Genomic DNA, 18,420 nt, shown 5'->3' with positions numbered 1-18,420 from the left:
GTTCATGAAATTAACAACAGCTGCACTCTTATCCTGTTTAGTTTCTTATCCAGAAAACTGAACTCCAGGCTTTTCTGTGTTAATCATCATTTGATAACAGTTTTGTCATGATAGGAGTCATTATCTGTAGAAGAAAAGTATGATCCATGAAACACCCAGTTTAAATTGGTTGGATTTGGCTAGCACCATCCCTTTCATGTGAATGAGCAGAAGAGAAATGTCCCAATCATGCCCTCTCTCTTTAGTGGGCCACTGGGATCGGAGGAGGTAGGTCCTAGCTCCGGACTGTAACATCACATCGTTAGTATTGTTATTGCTGTGTAGGTGAATAAACGTACTCTCGTCCTGAATGGCTGCCTATGTGGTCCTCGTCACAATGTACTACACAAAGGAAGACAATAGAGTTAAGTTTAGTATTGTACGATGCAAGTAAATACCAAGATCATGGCTCACTCACTCTCATTCTCACCTCCATAGTCTCCACGAGTTCACATAGATCATTAATCTAGATTTAATACAAAAATAATAAATAAGTAAATTTTACATTTAAAACCTTTAAATCAGTTAGTAAAAGACTGTCTCGGAAGATGCTAGGATTTGTCATTCTGCTGAAAGATAGAAGTCAATCAGTCATCGTCAAATGAGGGAAGGTCATCGTTACAGAGTATACCTGCATAACTTGTCTTTGGAAAACCTGACAGGGAAAGACACAGTGCTAGTTTGTTCTTGGCATATCAGTGAAATATGACATGCATAGCTTTGTTCCCTTCAGCACCCTCTGCTGGTTATAGTGGGACTACTCACAAGCTAATATTTTGGTGGAGATTTTTTATGTTCCTGTTGGTGGAGGAAACAGGAAGCTGGCTGCGTTGCTGCTTTGCAGACTTGTTGCTTGTGAGTAGTAATGGTACAACATGTTTACAAGTTTAGTTAACTTCTAAACAAATCTGTGTGATAGAAATGCACTATTTATTCTATCTGCAGTCTTATTCTATACAGAAAGTTAAGCTAAGTATTTGATCATAGTCTTGGGCCCCTTCCTAATGCTTAATTGGCTTTTTTTCATTTTCACTCTTCATTCAAAGGCCCCATATCTACTCATAATGCAATATTATAGGTTTGTGAGATTTTGATCAATTTGAGGTGTTAAGTGTGAGCTGTGAACATCTGGAGTTGCTTGCTGCTGGCATTTTACCATTGTGCAAACAGCGGGGATTCTTTTGTAAGTTCAGTAACCACTACTGTTACTTGTTTTCTTTAAACATGTTTCACTGTTTCAAATGTGTTACTAGATTTTATCATTTTAATGAAGATCACATGTTATCAGATTTCAGACACCTCCACCAGCAAAACCGTTCTGGGTAACTGATGCTTTCCACTCGCCTTCAAATTCTCCAGCTAAAAAGGTATTCCCCCTCATTTTCTGTTTTATAACCGTAGTTTAATTTCACTTTTCAAACTTCTTTTCTTTCCAATAATAGCCCCACTTTGCACAAGTATCATCACTTTGTAAATTGTGTCTTTAGCTGATCTCGTTAAAAAAAGAAAAAAAATTATAGCTTTGAGCTAACAGGAGCTATAATGGTTTCACACATCTATCTGATGACAATTCCATTTAACTCCTGATTTGAAATGTTGAAACCCAGTATAAGAAATTCCCACGTGTTAACAGATGGCCAGGACACCTCTACTATTGTAACACATCTGGAAAGTGGATGAAGCACCATCCTGCACCCATTTTCTTTCTGGAAAGGTATTTCTGAATATCTGACTGTCTCCATCTGCTTCTCTCTGTGTCGCTCTCAGAGGTGGCAAAGGTCAGAGGTCGCTCTCAGAGGTGGCAAATTACAGACACTCTGTACTTTAGTGCAAGTACAGATACTCGTGTTAAAAATACTCCTGAAATATACTTAAAGAAAAGTAGTTCCTTGAATTTCTAACATTTCTACAAACCATTTTATGCAAAGCTAACTGAACCTCAGGCTATATTCATGTAATGATAAAATATATTAGTAGATAGAATACACACTTTATTTCAGTCTAAATTTTAATTCTAATAAAGGCTCCCAGCTTGAATCAGTAAAGTAGAACATGAACAGAAAAAAGGGAAAATACATCTATTTTCTTTTGCCTCCATTGTAGAGGGTGACTTTGCCCCTAAACAGGAAAATGAGAAGGAAAGAGATGACTCACAATATATTGCGATATATTCTTTTCTGCTGTCAAAAATGACTGAACAGTACAGAATGCCATTTTAAGAACATTGTGCAAAACTTTTTTTTTCCCATTTAAATTACAAAATTATTCAAATAAATTTTAAGATGTAACAGATCTTTTTCCAAACAATGTAACACACACACAAAAACAACAACAACAACAACAAACAAACAAAAAAACCAACACACAAGTAAAATATCAGTAAAACAATTCTAAATAGTTTTTTGGTTTTTTTTGGTTTTTTTAAAAAGTGCAAAATGTGGCTTGGGAAATATCAGTTACTGGTGTGTAAGGCTAGGTAGGACTACCTTTTTTCTTTCCACTTGAGTGACTGGGCGTCTGTGGAGCGTGCAGTTTTTGACTTTAATCATATTCCAAAACAAGCTTTGTTATGAGGTGATAAAACAAATTACTTGTATTCCCTCTCTTCTCTATTACTGTCGCCCGGCATAATTTGCAGATGATATTTTTCTGCTCAACATCCGACTGCTTAAACCCAAACCAGGTCGATATGACAGACGTCGTACTGGTCTTTTTTATGAGCACCACCTCCTCCTCCCCACGTGCAATCTAACCCGTTTTTCCTGCACGAAACTACACAGTATTTTCATGCAACTTTTAAATATCACAGTGAGTGTGCCTCAGTTTGTTCACAATATGAAACATGTCATATGTCACACACACACAATAAATGAAATATACCAAAAGTAATGAGTCTGCTTTGAAAATGTAAGACATTTGAAACTTCGTTGTAACAAGAGAAAATACATTATATTGCTTAACCTTGAAACACATTTCATTAAATGCTTAAGAACAACATGTGCCCCCTCTATCATTCCTTGAACAGCCTCTCCACGACACAAATGAAGACCTACTGACGGAGGAGCTACAGAGCAACAAAGTTCAGCACTTTTGGTGTGTTAGTGCAACTCATTGTCAAAGTGATGAAAGGTTTAAATCGAGAATTCTCTAGAAATTATCAACGCACATGTAATTCCCTCAGATTCCTGGCCTACCACAATAAGGAATGACAATTCAACACAGCCCAACTTGATAAGGTGCTCAAACAGGGAGATGTACTCTATGGTTGGGTTAAAGCAAATCTTCTGCAGGAGGATCATTATATGCACAATCTGACAATAGAAGAACTACCCGATCAAGCTCCTACAGACACAAATGTCTACAGTGTGAACGTGGAAGATGTGCGGTATGGATACCTGAAAGCAGCAGAAAAAAAGTCCTCAAAAACAAAAGAGGTGGTTGCCTCAAGTGTCTGTCAACAGATGTGAACCATGCTTTGGTCTCACCTGAGTGCGTTGCAGTTTTCCATGACAGATCAAGGAGGTATGGATTCTTTGACTTACACTAAAGAAGTGAAGCAGGTTCACTTTCACTCATGAATGACCTGATCAACTCCCTGTGACCTTTAAATTTGTGGCAGTTATGAAAGATATGAGTTTGCACCAGTTCAAAAGTATCAGCACTCACAGTGAACATCCTGGACAGTCAACTCAGGTAACACAAAGAGCTACTGCTACAAGTGCCTCAACCAGAATCAGGCCAAACCTACATGACAATGTTACAAAGTACTTTAGACTCATCAGAAGACAAAAGGGCTACAAATCAAATCTGAAGACCAACTTGAAACATCTGTTGAACCAACAGGCAGCATCAGGAAAGAACAAGAACATCTTGAACTAAATGAAAGACAAGGTCACAGATAAAAACCCCAAAACAGCAGAAAATGTGTGCAAACTAAATAAACGACGTAAGTAAGCGATCTGCCAAGCCAAAACAAGTCAGAGGCAGCATGTACAACCTGAAGACAAATCTTCATCTGATGAAGAGGCAAAAACAAAAGAGAAAAAAATAAAAAGGACATGAGAACAACGATATGCCAGCTGTCCTGAATTTCAGATGAGATGGCTATGAAAACTCATTAGGCTGAAAACTGTCATTACCACAAACAAAAATAATTATTTTGCAAATCCTCATATTCAAGGAAAAATAAAAGCCCATAAGGTGAAGAGGTACCAAACCGATCCTCATTTTCAAAACAAAAAGAGACTATCATCAGAAGATCTACCACAGATCCTGATTTTCAAAGCAGACAGAAAAGAAAATACATGGACCAGAAATACAGAGAGGATGGTGTCAGAGAAAGGAAGAGAGCATAAAAAAGAAGGTACGCATCTGATCCAAACTACAGGCACAAACAAAAACAATTCATGTCAGGTATCACAATGACCCACAATTCAGACTGCACCATATACAGTGTCCTGTACCAGAGACACAAAATGACCACAACTGGATTTTTCTCCATACATAATAAGTTGCACTGCGCACTGAGAATGAAGATAAAATACAGCTGGCTCACAACAATGCCAGCAAACTCCAGTCTGAAGCACAGCCATAGGGTGTAGTGAACACTGATGCAAGCTGCCATATTAGCTTTCCGTGAAAGAATTCGATTAGGGCCCACCCATGTCTGTACAGTGTGGCACAGAACTGTTTCCTGATCAAATTAAACACTGCAACAAGTGTTAGAAATAGTCACGTTGTTGCTACTTGCTTGACAGGGAAATGTGTCCATGTTTGTGACAGGGAAAGCGCAACTCTTTGTAATTTCCAAAACAAAGAATGCAAGAGTGGATCTGCCACAGTTGTGACAGCCACCTAAAAAAAAAGCAGTGGCACACATTGTAGCACTAGTACCCATTCCAGCTGAACTGAGTGAATTAAATATACTTGAACAACAACTGATTGCTAAAATTCTTCCATTTGCCAAAATCATCGCATTGCCCAAACGACAGCAAAGAGCAATACGTGGGGCTGTTTGTTTACCATCAGATGTAGAAACCACAGTAAACTTGCTCCAAAGACGCAGCAATGAAGGCCAACTCCTGCAGGTAAACTGAAAAGGCACACCAGGTACAAAGGATACCAGCACTTCTACACTGAACACAAAGAATGTGTTAGCAGGACTATCAAAACTAAAAGAAATATATTCAGAATACAAAGATGTGTCAATTGATGAGGAAGCTACTTTATAAAATCCCACAGATAATCAGGTAATAGAGACAGAACATTGCACTCCTGATGCAGATATACAGGGTGCACAGCCCAGAAACTCAGAACACCAAATTGTGTCAGAAAGGAGAACCACTGAGGATACAGCAGCTGAGCTGCTTCAGCCATCTAACAACGTAAATGAACAAATAGAGCTTGAACAGTCAAATTCAAATGAAGAGCCATTAAAAGATATGGAGAAGGAAAAGGAGGAACTTCGACCTGGTCTTTCTCTGGATACCTGTATGCAACCACCAGATATAGCACAGGAAATGTTATCATATGGCAAAGGAATTTTTACCTTTGCACCTGCCCAAGGAAATAAACCTGTTAGCTTTTTCTCTGTTCCTAAACTTGAACCTTTCTTGAGCAGTTTGCAACTGGACAGAACAGATTAGATAAAGCCAGACAAATTAAACTGTCCCCAAGCATGTACTTTAATTCACGGATGTTCTCTGCAGATACACGCTTTGCAACTTATTTTTTTCACAGTTTGTGACAGAAACACACATGGCTACAAACAGCATGTCAATTCAATTGCACAAAAGTAAGGCAATCACCAAAGATGAATCTAAAACTCTAACAGAATGCTTCAGAATAAAGATGAAGTGGTGAAATTGATAGATAACAAAGATGAACACGCTTCATCAAACCTCTGAGAGGTACTCCAGTCTATTGGGAGAAGGTCACTGAAAGATATCCATGCTATGGTCAGACAGCTAGGATAGCCAACTTTTTTCCTGACATTTTGGACTGCTGAAATAAAATGGCCTGAGGTTGTTGAAGGCATAAAAACTCAACAAAGTGAACAAGTGGAGTTTTCAGAGCTTGACTGGAATTCAAAGTGTGAAATTCTCTGATACAAACCTGTCACTGTCATGCGCATGTTTGAAAAGAGAATCGATGCCCTAATGGCAAATCTGATCCTGTAGAAGGTGACTTCTATAGAATGGAGTTTCAGGCTAGAGGTAGCCCTCATATCCATTTACTGGTTTAGGTCAAAGATCCACCTGAATTAGGAAGTGACCTCAAAGACCATGTGTACAAATTTATTGACAAGTATATAACATGTAAGATGTCTGACCAAAATACCCAACTTGCTTCTGAGAAACACACTTGTCTGGATCCTCTCATTCTCCCTCCAGCTGGAACAATACAGCAGACACGTCTCTTACACAAACCATACAGACACGGCAAAGGTAAATGGTGGTGGATTTACACTGTACTATAAGAAAACTCTTAGAGCTGAGGCCTGAAAATACCTGCAAAATGTGACTGACCTTGAATTTGTTGTCCTCAAAGTTGAATCACCAGTCAGAGCTTTGATTGCAACTGTATACAGACCACCAAATTACAGCCACAAAAGGTTTTTACCACAAATGCAAAACCTGTTGGACTCATTGAACATGACGAATCACCAACCAGTCATTGTTTGTGGAGACTTATGAGAAGAGGGAAAAAAGCATCTATGTCAAGAGGATATACGCAACTTATTGCTCCTGCAACTACTGAAAAACACATGCTGATTGATCGCCTTTACATATCACAGACATACGCCTGCCTCCAATCAGGTATTCTCAATACATATCCCAGTTATCACAGCTCCATTTACTGTGTTCTTCACTAAAATAAATCATCAATTTCATTTATACGTTTCACTTGTTCAGTGGTTCAGAGCGTAAAGTTGGTGGGTTTGTTTGTTTTGCCATTTGGTTCAATTGTTCACTATGACATTGTGTTCTACATGATGATGTTCTATTCCACATGATTATTTACCATGCTAGACAATGAAATTCCATTCTGCATGATAAAATGCCATTCTATACAATGACATTCCATTGTATATGATGACATTGCATTCGGCACTGTGACATTCCATACTTGAGTATGTTTCATTGGACAAGTTGAAATTTTCTTGCATATTTTGACATTCTATTTTAGACGATAATGTTACATTCTGCATGATAAAATATGATTCTTCATGATATTCCATTCTAAATGATAACATTCTATTCTGATCGAAGGAGCTTAAAGAGAAAAGTGAATCGACTTCTTTAGTTTTTTGAAGATGTTTCAAGAAACCTTTTAACGAGAAGTCTCTTCTGTCACATTTGCTGGTACTACACTCAATAGGCAGGACTCTGTACTGTGCAGTCAAACAGTCAGTTATACTTTATAAAGTCTCATTTTTCCCCATGTGACCTTTTTCCTAGCTGTCGACATTGTTCCAATATATGACCATCCTGTACACAATACAGACAGGAAAAAGCTTGATTTGACAGGAGACTTGTCATGTTTGAAAGAAGCAATTTTACAGTCATTCTTAAGAGAAACATGAGTGACAAAGGTGTTTCTTTTAAACTGCAATTTTATTTGAGATTTAATAGGTTTTATGATTCCCTTTGCAGCTGTAAATCCTGTATATCTCCAAAAACTGGGTCTGGTATAATCCTAATCTGATGTTCAATAAAGTTACCAATATCTAGAAGACATGCTCTTTGGTCAGTCCTCTCAAGAATCTTGTTTGTGTTTATTCTCCATTTTTCTCTCAGTTTGAATGGAAACTTCTGAATCTGAATGTTTAGTAGCGAGGAAATTTCATGACTGAACTTGTTGCACAGCTGGCACCATATCACGATGCCACGCTCAAATTCTCTGATCTCCTGAGAACAACCCATTCTTTCACAAATGTTTGTAGAAGCAGTCTGCGTGCCTAGGTGCTTTATTTGATACACCTGCAGCCATGGAAGTGGCGTTTCTTTTCTTTCTTTTCATCACTTCCTGTAATGTTGCTGTCGGGGTTGTTTAAATGCACTTATGGAGCGTCTTAGAGACTGATAATGGATATTGTTGAATTTATGAAGACTTGTACCTGCTGCTGAATTATATGGAGCTGTTACATGCTGTTGCCATTTATGGAGAATTATATGGAGCACTGATATAATACTGCTCTGAATAATCCAATGGTTTTGGATTATATATACTACTACTAATACTAAATGGTTTTCAAAGAATTTCTGTCACTTCCTCATTATGTTTAATATGCACGTGTGTATTATTATTATTATTATTAATATTTACAGCTCATGTCACCCTTTCATTAAACCAAAATACAATAAATTTAGGTTGTTCTCTTTCCAACTCTTGTCCACTTAATTTGAGGTTGATACTATTACCAGCTCTTTTCCTCGTAAAAAACATTATTTTAGTCTTATCAGTTGAAAATTTAAACCCCCATTTATATGATCACTTTTCAACTTTTGTAACTGCTCCACATAACTTCTTCACAACAAACTAAATTTCTCTTCTTCTCCACGGTGCCCAATCATCTGGAAAAAATGAGAACCCAATCTGTAGGCTGGAGCCTATACCAGCTGCAATAGAACAAGAGGCTGGGTACACCAGGTTGCCAGTCTGTCGTGGCAGAGATCCATTCTCACACCTATGGGCAATTTTAAATCATATATATATACTACTACTAATACTATCACTACTACTACTATTAATAATAAGGTCATACTTGACAACGCAAAAGTAACTGTAATTTTTAAAAAAAAGAATTGACGCCTGGCTGATATTTTGTGTAAAATTTGCGGATATATAATAGCTGAATGAGCTGAATATTTAGTTCATTCAGCTCTGTTTGTTTACTGATATCGTTTTCCTCTCTATTAACCCCTACATTCAAACTGACCAATCATAGTAAGAGACATGCAAATCATGGCCCTCGTGTCACGCCCCGAGTTCGACAACCACCAATGGTTGACGACGTAGGCGGTGCCCAGAAGACAACAGCCGAGCATTCAAACTGAACATGGCTACAAGTAAAGCTGCAGATGAAAACACAGAAAAAAGAAGGTAAAAACGAAATAGATTTTTTATATTTTGTTGGTATTAACATAGACGAGGAGTTTCTTACGCTTATTGCTGAACTATGGAGTTTTTAAACTGCTGAAAACGCGTTATGTTAATGAGAGTGATAAACTGCCACTCACAAGCTTGGTCATTTTAGTGTAGTGGCACAGCAGCGTGTCATCAGCTTGTCGTCGTCGTAATGCAGTTTAAAACACCCACACATTATATTAGTTACAGTTTTGGAGCAATTTAAATGTATAGCTACGTCTAAAAATATTATCGGATACTAGTGGGAACATAAAGCACTGGCAATGTTAGCTGAGTTGCTTGAATGTACATAATGTGTTTGGGCTGATCTACTTCACATCAGCTAAAATGGATCTAGGTTAACATCTATAATATACACGCTATCACTGTCTGTGTATGCATTCAGCTTCTTCAGAGGGTAAAACGAGCTAAATAACAAAGTAATCTTGTTTGCCGTAGCTTACTGTCTTAAAGTTCTTATCAAACTTTGCTTGAGATGTTGAATTTTGAAGATCAGATCTATAAGACAGTTTGTGTACACCTTATTGCTGTTTATGTTAACATTTCTTTGGGTGAAACTGTGAATCCCACATAGTTAAGGCCACCTTGGATGGTGACTCACTGTTATGGGTGTATCAGCAAATAGTTGAATGAGACACCAATTCCAGAGCCCTTTGGATAAAAGTGCTAAATCTAAATGTAAAGTGTCCTCCTCACACTTGTATACATGTGTTAACCTTATGCATCTCCTCCTCAGCAATACAGTGTATAGTATGGTGATCAACCATGAGGAATCTCCTGGGGCTTCTCGTGCTGGCCGACCACCAGTCATCTTCAACCCAGACTTTTTTGTTGAGAAACTCCGCCATGAGAACCCAGATGTTTTCCTGGAGCTGGTGCTCAGTAACATTACTAGACTAATTGATCTTCCTGGGTCAGAGTTTGCACAGCTTCTGGGAGAGGACAGCCCCAAGACCCCAACAGGCGGAAATGGAGGATTTTTCCGTTCTTTCAACTTTCTTAAACGCAAAGGTCAGACACTCAGCTAGGTTACGACTGTGGTGAAAACTGAAAGCGCATGCAGAATATGCAAATTTGTTGAGAGGTCTTTAATTTTTAGTATCTCCTTTTTCATGCTTTCACAGATAAGAGCCTTGTGTTTGGAACCTGTCTGACAGAAAGCTGCATGGCCCAGATGTACAAGCTTATTGATTACCTGAGTAAAAGTGAGTGATTTAAATGATATTTGCAGATTCCTTAATCAGTTGTTAATACATCCGTGTCCTCTTCGCTCATGTAGAAAGCAACTACACTGGCTGCAACATTGGCCGTGTTTCATTTGTGAAGAGGCTTTCTCAGTTTGTGCACTCTTTTAGACAAACTCTCCTGAGGTCACAATCATGCAGTACATTTTTGGATTCAGAGCAGAATAACAAGATAATCAGTTTTGAAAGTTTAGCACTGCAAATTTTATTTGATATGTACTATATGTTAACTCTTACTACACGTTTGCCACAACTTCTTCATACTGTTCAGATACATTGACAAAACACACTTGACTGCAAGCGCAAAGAAAAAACTGACTTATTTTTAAAGCTTGAAATATCCTGCTAAATGTGGTGATTATTAAAAGACTTTAACAGTCAGCATATTTTCAAATTGAATACATGTATGCACCATATGCATTAACTGTTCCAATCAGCCATATTAAATAGGGTTGCACAATTATGTGCAAAACGATTACCATGATCATTTTGCATAGAGTAGAAGTATTTCCATTTTCGGAAAAATAATTACAGAACAGGATAACGTCTGTTTTGTCTGAGTACATTGACCATTTTATTGAAGCCTTTGTGTCTCTGTGTGAGTAGTGGACACATCTTTGGCCACGTGGAATGCAATTGCATTGGGGATTTCAGTTCATTGTTGCAAGCTAGTTGTTCTTGGTTAACATCACTTGCCCTAAATCCAAAATATTTCTGTACAATTCGGAAAATGATCTGTTTTGAGGGACAATCATTTTTCCTTCTGCAGTGCCAAACATTTGAATTCAGTTTTTTTGTAGCGGATCTGACTTTTATTTACTTGTTTTATTTACTTGTGTTACTTGTTTTGATGCCATCCAGGAATGGTGAATCCGTAAACTGATCCAGAATGATGACATTCGATTATTCTGGTCTTGCACACTTAGATCTGCACGTTGAGGGACTGTTTCGAGTGCCTGGAAACAGTGTTCGACAGCAGGCCCTGAAGGAGCTCCTCAACAGTGGGGCTGATTTCAACCTGGAGTCTGGGGACTTTCATCCCAATGATGCGGCCACGCTGCTGAAGACTTTCCTGGGAGAGCTGCCGGAGCCCCTGCTGACACACAGACACTTTCATGCTCACCTCAAAATAGCTGGTAGGAATATAAACAAACACACGTTTGGTTATACCTTTATTTTCTCACTTTAGAACAGAGGTACAATTCTCATTTAATAATTCTGTCATGTTTTTGGTGAAACATTTGTGTTTTTTAATACATAGCCACTCTAATCTATTTTGTCTGTTTTAAATAACTTTTTTTCTAGACATGACTCTGTTTGATGAACAAGGCAACAAGACCACGATACCCAACAAGGAGCGTCAGATTGAAGCCCTGCAGCTTCTTTTCCTGCTCCTACCTCAGGCCAACCGCTCACTGCTCAAACTGCTGCTGGACCTGCTTTACCACACCGCCAAGCAGCAGGACAAGAACAAGATGTCCTCCTTCAACCTGGCCCTCATGTTTGCTCCACACGTCCTCTGGCCTAGACATGTAAGAGTCATAATTTACTCCATATTAAAGATTCTCAGAAAAAGAAATAAAAACTTTGCAAATTATAGATCAAGAGTGTCTTGCTCATTTTGGAAGCTAAATAGTTTTTACATCAGTCATTCATGCAGTGGAGGATGGCGAGTATCCTGATGGATCCCACTGAAAACACTACGTTCACATGAATAGAATCAAATGTTTGGGATATGCTGATGGATTTTAAGGGAATGCACATGTTTTGTAACACAGACTAAAAAACCCACATTTTGTCTTTATTGGAGGGGCTTATATGTTGTTAGAACTTGGGCAATTTAAAAAAGCAGCATCAATGAAAATAATAAATTAATACATTGAGGCTGATTCAAACCTGGAAAAATGTAACATGTAATCAGATCTTATATTACAGAGATTTGAAAAGCTTGTTAAATACATTTTGTTATTGAGTCTACATTTTCATGACAATATCCTATGAAGGTTAAAAGACCTGCATTTTTACACTGGTAAGATTTATATTTTCTTCATTCTGTTCTCCTGCTCTAGATGACAGCTGGTGACCTTAAAGACAATCTGAAGAAACTAAACAGCAGCATGGCTTTTCTCATCAAACACTCACAGAAACTCTTCAGGGTGATTATAGACAAACGTGTGACTTAACAGCTGAACATTTTGAAAATGAATCAGGGTTTTAAAAATGTCATGTTACTGGTTTAGTGAGGCACATCTTTCTGCTGTATGTTGTTCAGGCCCCAGTCTACCTGCGGGAATACGCTAGAATGCATTTCATTGGGACCAAGGCTCTGCAGACCAAGGTTAGTGAACCAAGTTCACATTATATTGCATTTCTCCTGCTTTTGAATTTTGGAACAATAAATTAATTGAAAAGACAATAAAAACTAAAAGACAACTTTTAAGTTGTTTTCTTCACTTCCTCTTACTTTTTACAGTCAGTGAAAAGTATGACGATGGTTATGCTAAGGTTTGGTTTTAGCAGGGCAGGTTTGATGTCAAATTGAGGCCCCAAATTGTACCTGATACATCCAAGTGTGATTATGTGTGAAACCTTAAAAAGCATTTAGAATAAATGGCTGCATTAATGTGCAGTAATGGCTCTAATACAAACGGTGTGCCCTCAAGTGTACAGTCTGACTTGTCCTGTGCTCTGTCAGGATGATCTGGAGCTTCTGGCGACCAGCAGCTCCCCTGCTCAGCGGACAGTACTACCTCTGAAGAGGGCAGCTGCTCTGGGCCCCGGCTCTCAGGAGCAGTGTCAGTCACCAGCTAACCAATATACAGAGGAGGCTTTGAAGGAGCTCTTCAGACACGTCCACCACAACATGCCAGACTCTGCCAAGAAGAAGAAACTTGTTAGACAGGTTCGCTTAAGGGTCTTCATACTATACTAAAATCTGACAGCTCAGTTTCTTTTGAAATAAAATGTAATGTGATGTTTTTGTGTGCAGTTAGTCAAACAGACAAACTCTGGGACACGTACCAATGAGGGCAGCCAGGTCCCTCCAGCTCCCAGCAAGAAACACCCGCGTTCCCGCTCCTTTGGTGGCTTCATCAAGGTAATAAATAATTCTGGGAAGTCTTGAGAAATGAAGTTTAATAATTAAACTTGATTTTTATGAAAATTTATATGCATTAACAAAAAGAAGGAAGACAGTTCAGAAAACCTGTGATCACCAAATATTATATAAATATTAAAAAAGGCATTACTGGAAAAATCAAAGAGCTTACAGGTTGATTTTTAGTGCTAATAATGAAGTTGTACATATCCATATGTAACTTTTGCTGTCTCTTACTGTTGCCCCGTGCTCCTCTGGTAACAGCGCAAAGCTCGAGGTGAGCAGCTGACTGCAGAGAGACGAGTCAGACACATCTCTCCTGATGCTCTCACCAGAACTGTAAGAAAATCTGATAAAGAGAACGACATCTTACAAGCAGTAAGTCTGTTTTTGTTTTTCTAACACTGACATTTTTGTATTAACCACAAAACGGGGGATCCCAAAATTTCACTTTTCCTTGGAAATATGATAACATCATGTGCTAAATGGTATTTAAAGCCAGGACTCTGTCATGTCAAACAGTGATACTTTTGTTTCCTGTGTGTGTGTGTGTGTGTGTGTGTGTGTGTGTGTGTGTGTGTGTGTGTGTGTGTGTGTGTGTGTGTGTGTGTGTGTGTGTGTGTGTGTGTGTAGGTGAACAGTCCTTTGTTGGGAAAAGCAGGACTGGTAGTAAAAAACCCAGATTTTGCTTTTCACAAAGACAAAGCTCTGAAGGTTTCCAAGGTATTTCATCATCCACTCGTCTTTGCTTAATATATATTTAAAAGTCAATGTTCAAATTTTAATTAATTATTTTTCTTCCAGGCACTAATGAAAAACTGTTTATTGCAAATAATTCAATTTTGTGTGTTAGGACTGTCATTTTCCATATTTACTTTTTTTTTGTTTTTGTAGGAAGTTGCACAGGCTTAACTTTAAATGTGTTTTCATTTCCTATCTTTAATACTATGTATGAAGATTTATTACGTGCATTAGAGCAGCGGTCTCCAACCTTTTTTGCGCCACGGACCGGTTTATGCCCGACAATATTTTCACGGACCGGCCTTTTAGGTGTCGCGGATAAATACAACAAAATAAAACTAGTACCGGTACCGAAAAAAAGATTTATTCATAACACACGTGAAAAGACCCAGGAAAACCGAGTTAACGATAAAAACGATAACAAAATAACGCTGAAAACCGATTAAAAACCCTGAAAACCATACATTTCACACCTGAGCCTCTCTCGCGGCCCGGTACCAAACGACTCACGGCCGGTCCGAGGCCCGGGGGTTGGGGACCGCTGCATTAGAGTCTGTCACGTCTAAATGGGAATTTCATCTGCTTGTCTAGTTCATCTACTCTTCTCCAACCTAAAAGACTGGGCTTTTTAATGCGGATCCATCAGTGTAAACAAAGCATATTGGGCTTCATTACTAAATTGGGCTGTGGAATTAATCATGTTTTAATTTCATTTATGAATTTGGCTTTTAGTGACTATAAAAATGAGACTATAAAGAGGACGTGTCTCTTCTTCCTTCGGTTGCTCCCTTTAGGGGTTGCTGCAGCAGATCATCTTCCTCCATCTCACCCTATCCCAGCCGTCTGCATGTTCTCCGTCACTACATACTTGACTCTTCTCTGTGGTTTTCCTCATTCCTGACAGCTCTATCTTTAACATCTATTGCGCTATACATGCACTATTCGTCCTTTGCACATGTCTAAACCATTTCAAGCTCGCCTCTCTTTGTCCAAACCACTCAGCTGGAAATGTCCCTCTCATACACTCACTACTAATCCATTCTGATCTCTCCCAATAAAAATCTGCTACTTCCTGTTCAGCCTCCTGTGTTTTTTGTTAGTGCTACTGTCTCCAAACCAGGTCTTGTAAACTCTTGCTGCTCTCCTTCTGTCATCCTTGACGTATGTGTTCATTCACTCCACCCTACCTGCTCTCTGATCTTCACCTCTGTCCACTGTCCATTGCTGTGGATGGGTGACACCAGTTAGACACGTCATCTACCTGCACTATCTCTGCTTCTTGCAGAGATAATACAAGAAGCAGATAATGAATAATCATAATCGAATCCATTTTAAACACTGATGGTTATAATTTTGTAGGTAATTGCGTTATTAGAAAATACTTATTAATTCATAAAGGCACGCATTTTGTTTTTGTAACGTTTCATTCTGCTTTTGCGGTTTTCATGATTCCTCTGTATTATTGGTGGTTGTATAGGTGAAATAGTATTATGATTGAATGCCAGCATTAACATCTTTTATCCTTCCACCTTCTTTCCACCTCTTTTTCTTCCATCCATCTCTCAGAAGGACTCGCCCTCAGATTCCAGGCTGTGTTGCTCTCCTTCTCAGGAGATCTCCGTGTAAAGCCCCACACCGCCTCATCTCAGACAGGACTTTGGCAGTATTAACTTTATTGTTGCTTTTTTTTTTTTTTGGTTGGTTTGTTTTCAGAGCATTTTTGATGCATAGCAGTGAAAAAATTAGTCAGTACGGCCAAACCAATGTCAGAAAGTTTCTTTGTCTACTGCACTGTTTACAAACTATTACAAACATGCATGATAGGGTTTTTTTTTTCTTTCTTAGCTTCCATCAGTGAAAACTGTTGGTCCTTCAGTTTATTTGTTTGAATTGATTTCAACTAATTCAGGTGAAACAAAAGAGCTCAGATTAGCTGTTTATTTTGGTTATCAAGTGCAATATGAGCAGACTTGATAACCAGTTGCAATGTGTTACAATTTGAACAGGGAAAAAAAAGTCTGCTCCTTCCAGTTTGATCATCTGAATAATCAAATTTGCACATAAGTTTTAAACCATTCGAACAGTGTCGCTTGCCACTAACCTCTGGGGTTATCACCCAGCTCTCCCTGAATGTGAATGGTATCAATCAATAACAGGATCCTGGCTTTGGTTTGGCTCTGCTGTTGGAGCTGCTTGTGGCAGTCATCACTTAACATTCTAGCTACTGTATCAAAATACATGACCACTAGATAGCTGTGTTTACAGTCTGTTGTATAGAATATGTATACATGTTGTACAGTATGTTGTTTTTATATGTTTTTAGGCTTTGTTTTTGTAAACTTCATTAACATGTTTGGTACGTCGTATTTTAACTCTTGGGTTACAGTAACTGGGTCATTGATTTTTTTTTTTTTTTTCCTGTGCTGTGCTGCTGATCCAGAATCAGTGAGCAGGTCACCTTATTTTTCCCCCCAAATATGGAACCAGTGACTGGGATACTTCTCACTGGTCAAATATGAAATGCTGCATTCTCTGAATGCTTTATGGGAGCTAAAATATATATTTTTTATTCTTCATATATATTGTGGCAGGTTCTTATTCTTAAAGGTGCTATACTAATTCTATTAACTTGAAAGTCCAGATGCTGCTTGCTTCATCTTGTGTTTTCCTACACTTGTCAGTGTGGTGGTCTCCTGCTGCAGACAGACCCCAAATCCACAGTTTGCAGGGAGGGAAACATGGGAACTGCTGAGCAGTCACTAAACTTTCAAAATAAAATATTTGCACAGCGCCTTTTAATAAAGGTGGTCAAAGATTTGTTGGTCTAAGGAAAGTTGAAAGGATGGAGGTTTTGGCTTTGTTTGTTTGTTTTTATTATTTTTTTTTTTAAGGTTATTCTGATTAAGATGAGTAGTAATCTTTTACAGTCAGGTTCTTATTGTAATGGGTTTAGTGTCTTTGGCCTACTCTTGGGAAAGTACTTACTCCACTATGACTCTTATTACAGTAAGAAAGCAGCTACAGTTCATTTCTTTACCATTTTAATACCACAAAATGCTAAAACATAAGACTGCTTGCAGTCACGTGCCAGCACATAAGTGTGATTTACAGATGATTTATTTATTTTAGCACCAACGAGTCTGTAAACATGTTCGTCTTCAGAATATTTTTAAAAATCTGTTTGTGATGTCATAACACACATGACTTAACTATAACTCACACAAAAGTTAAAAGTAAAATTTAAGCAATCTTATCTTTCTATAAACTTTTAAAAAGGGTTGGTCAGTGTTCAAAGATCGGACATACACAGGCAATAAGTAATGTTATTTGCTTTGCCTTTTATTTGAGTGCATAAGTTGTTATGTTCCTTTTATTGTTTATTCTCTGATCTGTCGAGACAAAAGGAGATCAGCTTAACTGCTCAGTTCATTGTATTGTGAAACATACAGCCCAACAGTTCCAGATTTTCAGATTACATCACTAGATTTTTTTCATTACAAGTGCTGGTTTAAAATTTAAAAAATGGTGTTGGAAAGCTGTTTCTGCTGTATCTTGTTTTGAAAGTACCGTGGATGTTGTTACAATGGGTTTGATGAAAGTGTATGAACTGTTGAACATCACTGATGGAGACTGAAACCTTGCCTTCTCTTTGCTTTATAGAATTAACAGTCTTTAGAGACTAAATTGGGATTTCCATTTCACTTTTCTACAGTTTAAGGGGGGAACTCCATTGAATTTTTTAATATTTGCTTGTTTGTTTTGATTTCAGATATGCCTCTGTGTTGGAAGAGCGTCTTCATGATGTGAAACTGTTTTATATGTGAAACACAGCACAATAGATGTTTTAAGTCTCAGTGTTGCGTGTCTGTTAGATAATACATGTCACATTTACATCAGTCAGACAGCGCACACAGTCATATAAGATACACACACACTTAAGCCAAGCCTACTCATATTAGTAACTATGCATACACAAAGTCAGACTCAGGGAGCATCTCGCCACACATTTTTTCTCTCTCTCCTTCTCTTTATTTATGAACAAGTGACGTATTCTCTCCACCTGTCTAAGCGACGCACACAGCATACATCCCTAGTTATACACAAACATCTATGGGTACACTGAGGTTCATTACATGGAATATAAATGGA

At 38.2% G+C, this 18,420-nt stretch overlaps 1 protein-coding gene across 2 annotated transcripts; it reads left to right on the top strand.

Moving 5' to 3' along the window:
• The first annotated feature begins 9,029 nt into the window (after window positions 1–9,029).
• arhgap19 (Rho GTPase activating protein 19) lies at window positions 9,030–18,125 on the top strand. 2 transcript variants are annotated; one of them, XM_004571796.4, is made up of 12 exons: window positions 9,030–9,144; window positions 9,926–10,200; window positions 10,314–10,394; window positions 11,360–11,569; window positions 11,739–11,965; window positions 12,503–12,589; window positions 12,706–12,771; window positions 13,129–13,335; window positions 13,423–13,530; window positions 13,795–13,908; window positions 14,164–14,253; window positions 15,841–18,125. In XM_004571796.4, the coding sequence occupies exons 1-12, from the start codon at window positions 9,101–9,103 to the stop codon at window positions 15,895–15,897; spliced, it is 1,566 nt and encodes a 521-aa protein (XP_004571853.1). In that variant the 5' UTR covers window positions 9,030–9,100; the 3' UTR covers window positions 15,898–18,125. The 2 variants fall into 2 exon arrangements, with proteins under 2 accessions (XP_004571853.1, XP_004571852.1); XM_004571795.4 differs by having other exon boundaries at window positions 15,838–18,125.
• Window positions 18,126–18,420: the final 295 nt, after the last annotated feature.

The sequence above is a fragment of the Maylandia zebra genome, linkage group LG6 (genome assembly GCF_041146795.1).
Source record: "Maylandia zebra isolate NMK-2024a linkage group LG6, Mzebra_GT3a, whole genome shotgun sequence".
Taxonomy (NCBI): domain Eukaryota; kingdom Metazoa; phylum Chordata; class Actinopteri; order Cichliformes; family Cichlidae; genus Maylandia; species Maylandia zebra.
This window is presented reverse-complemented; position numbering and strand designations above follow the sequence as displayed.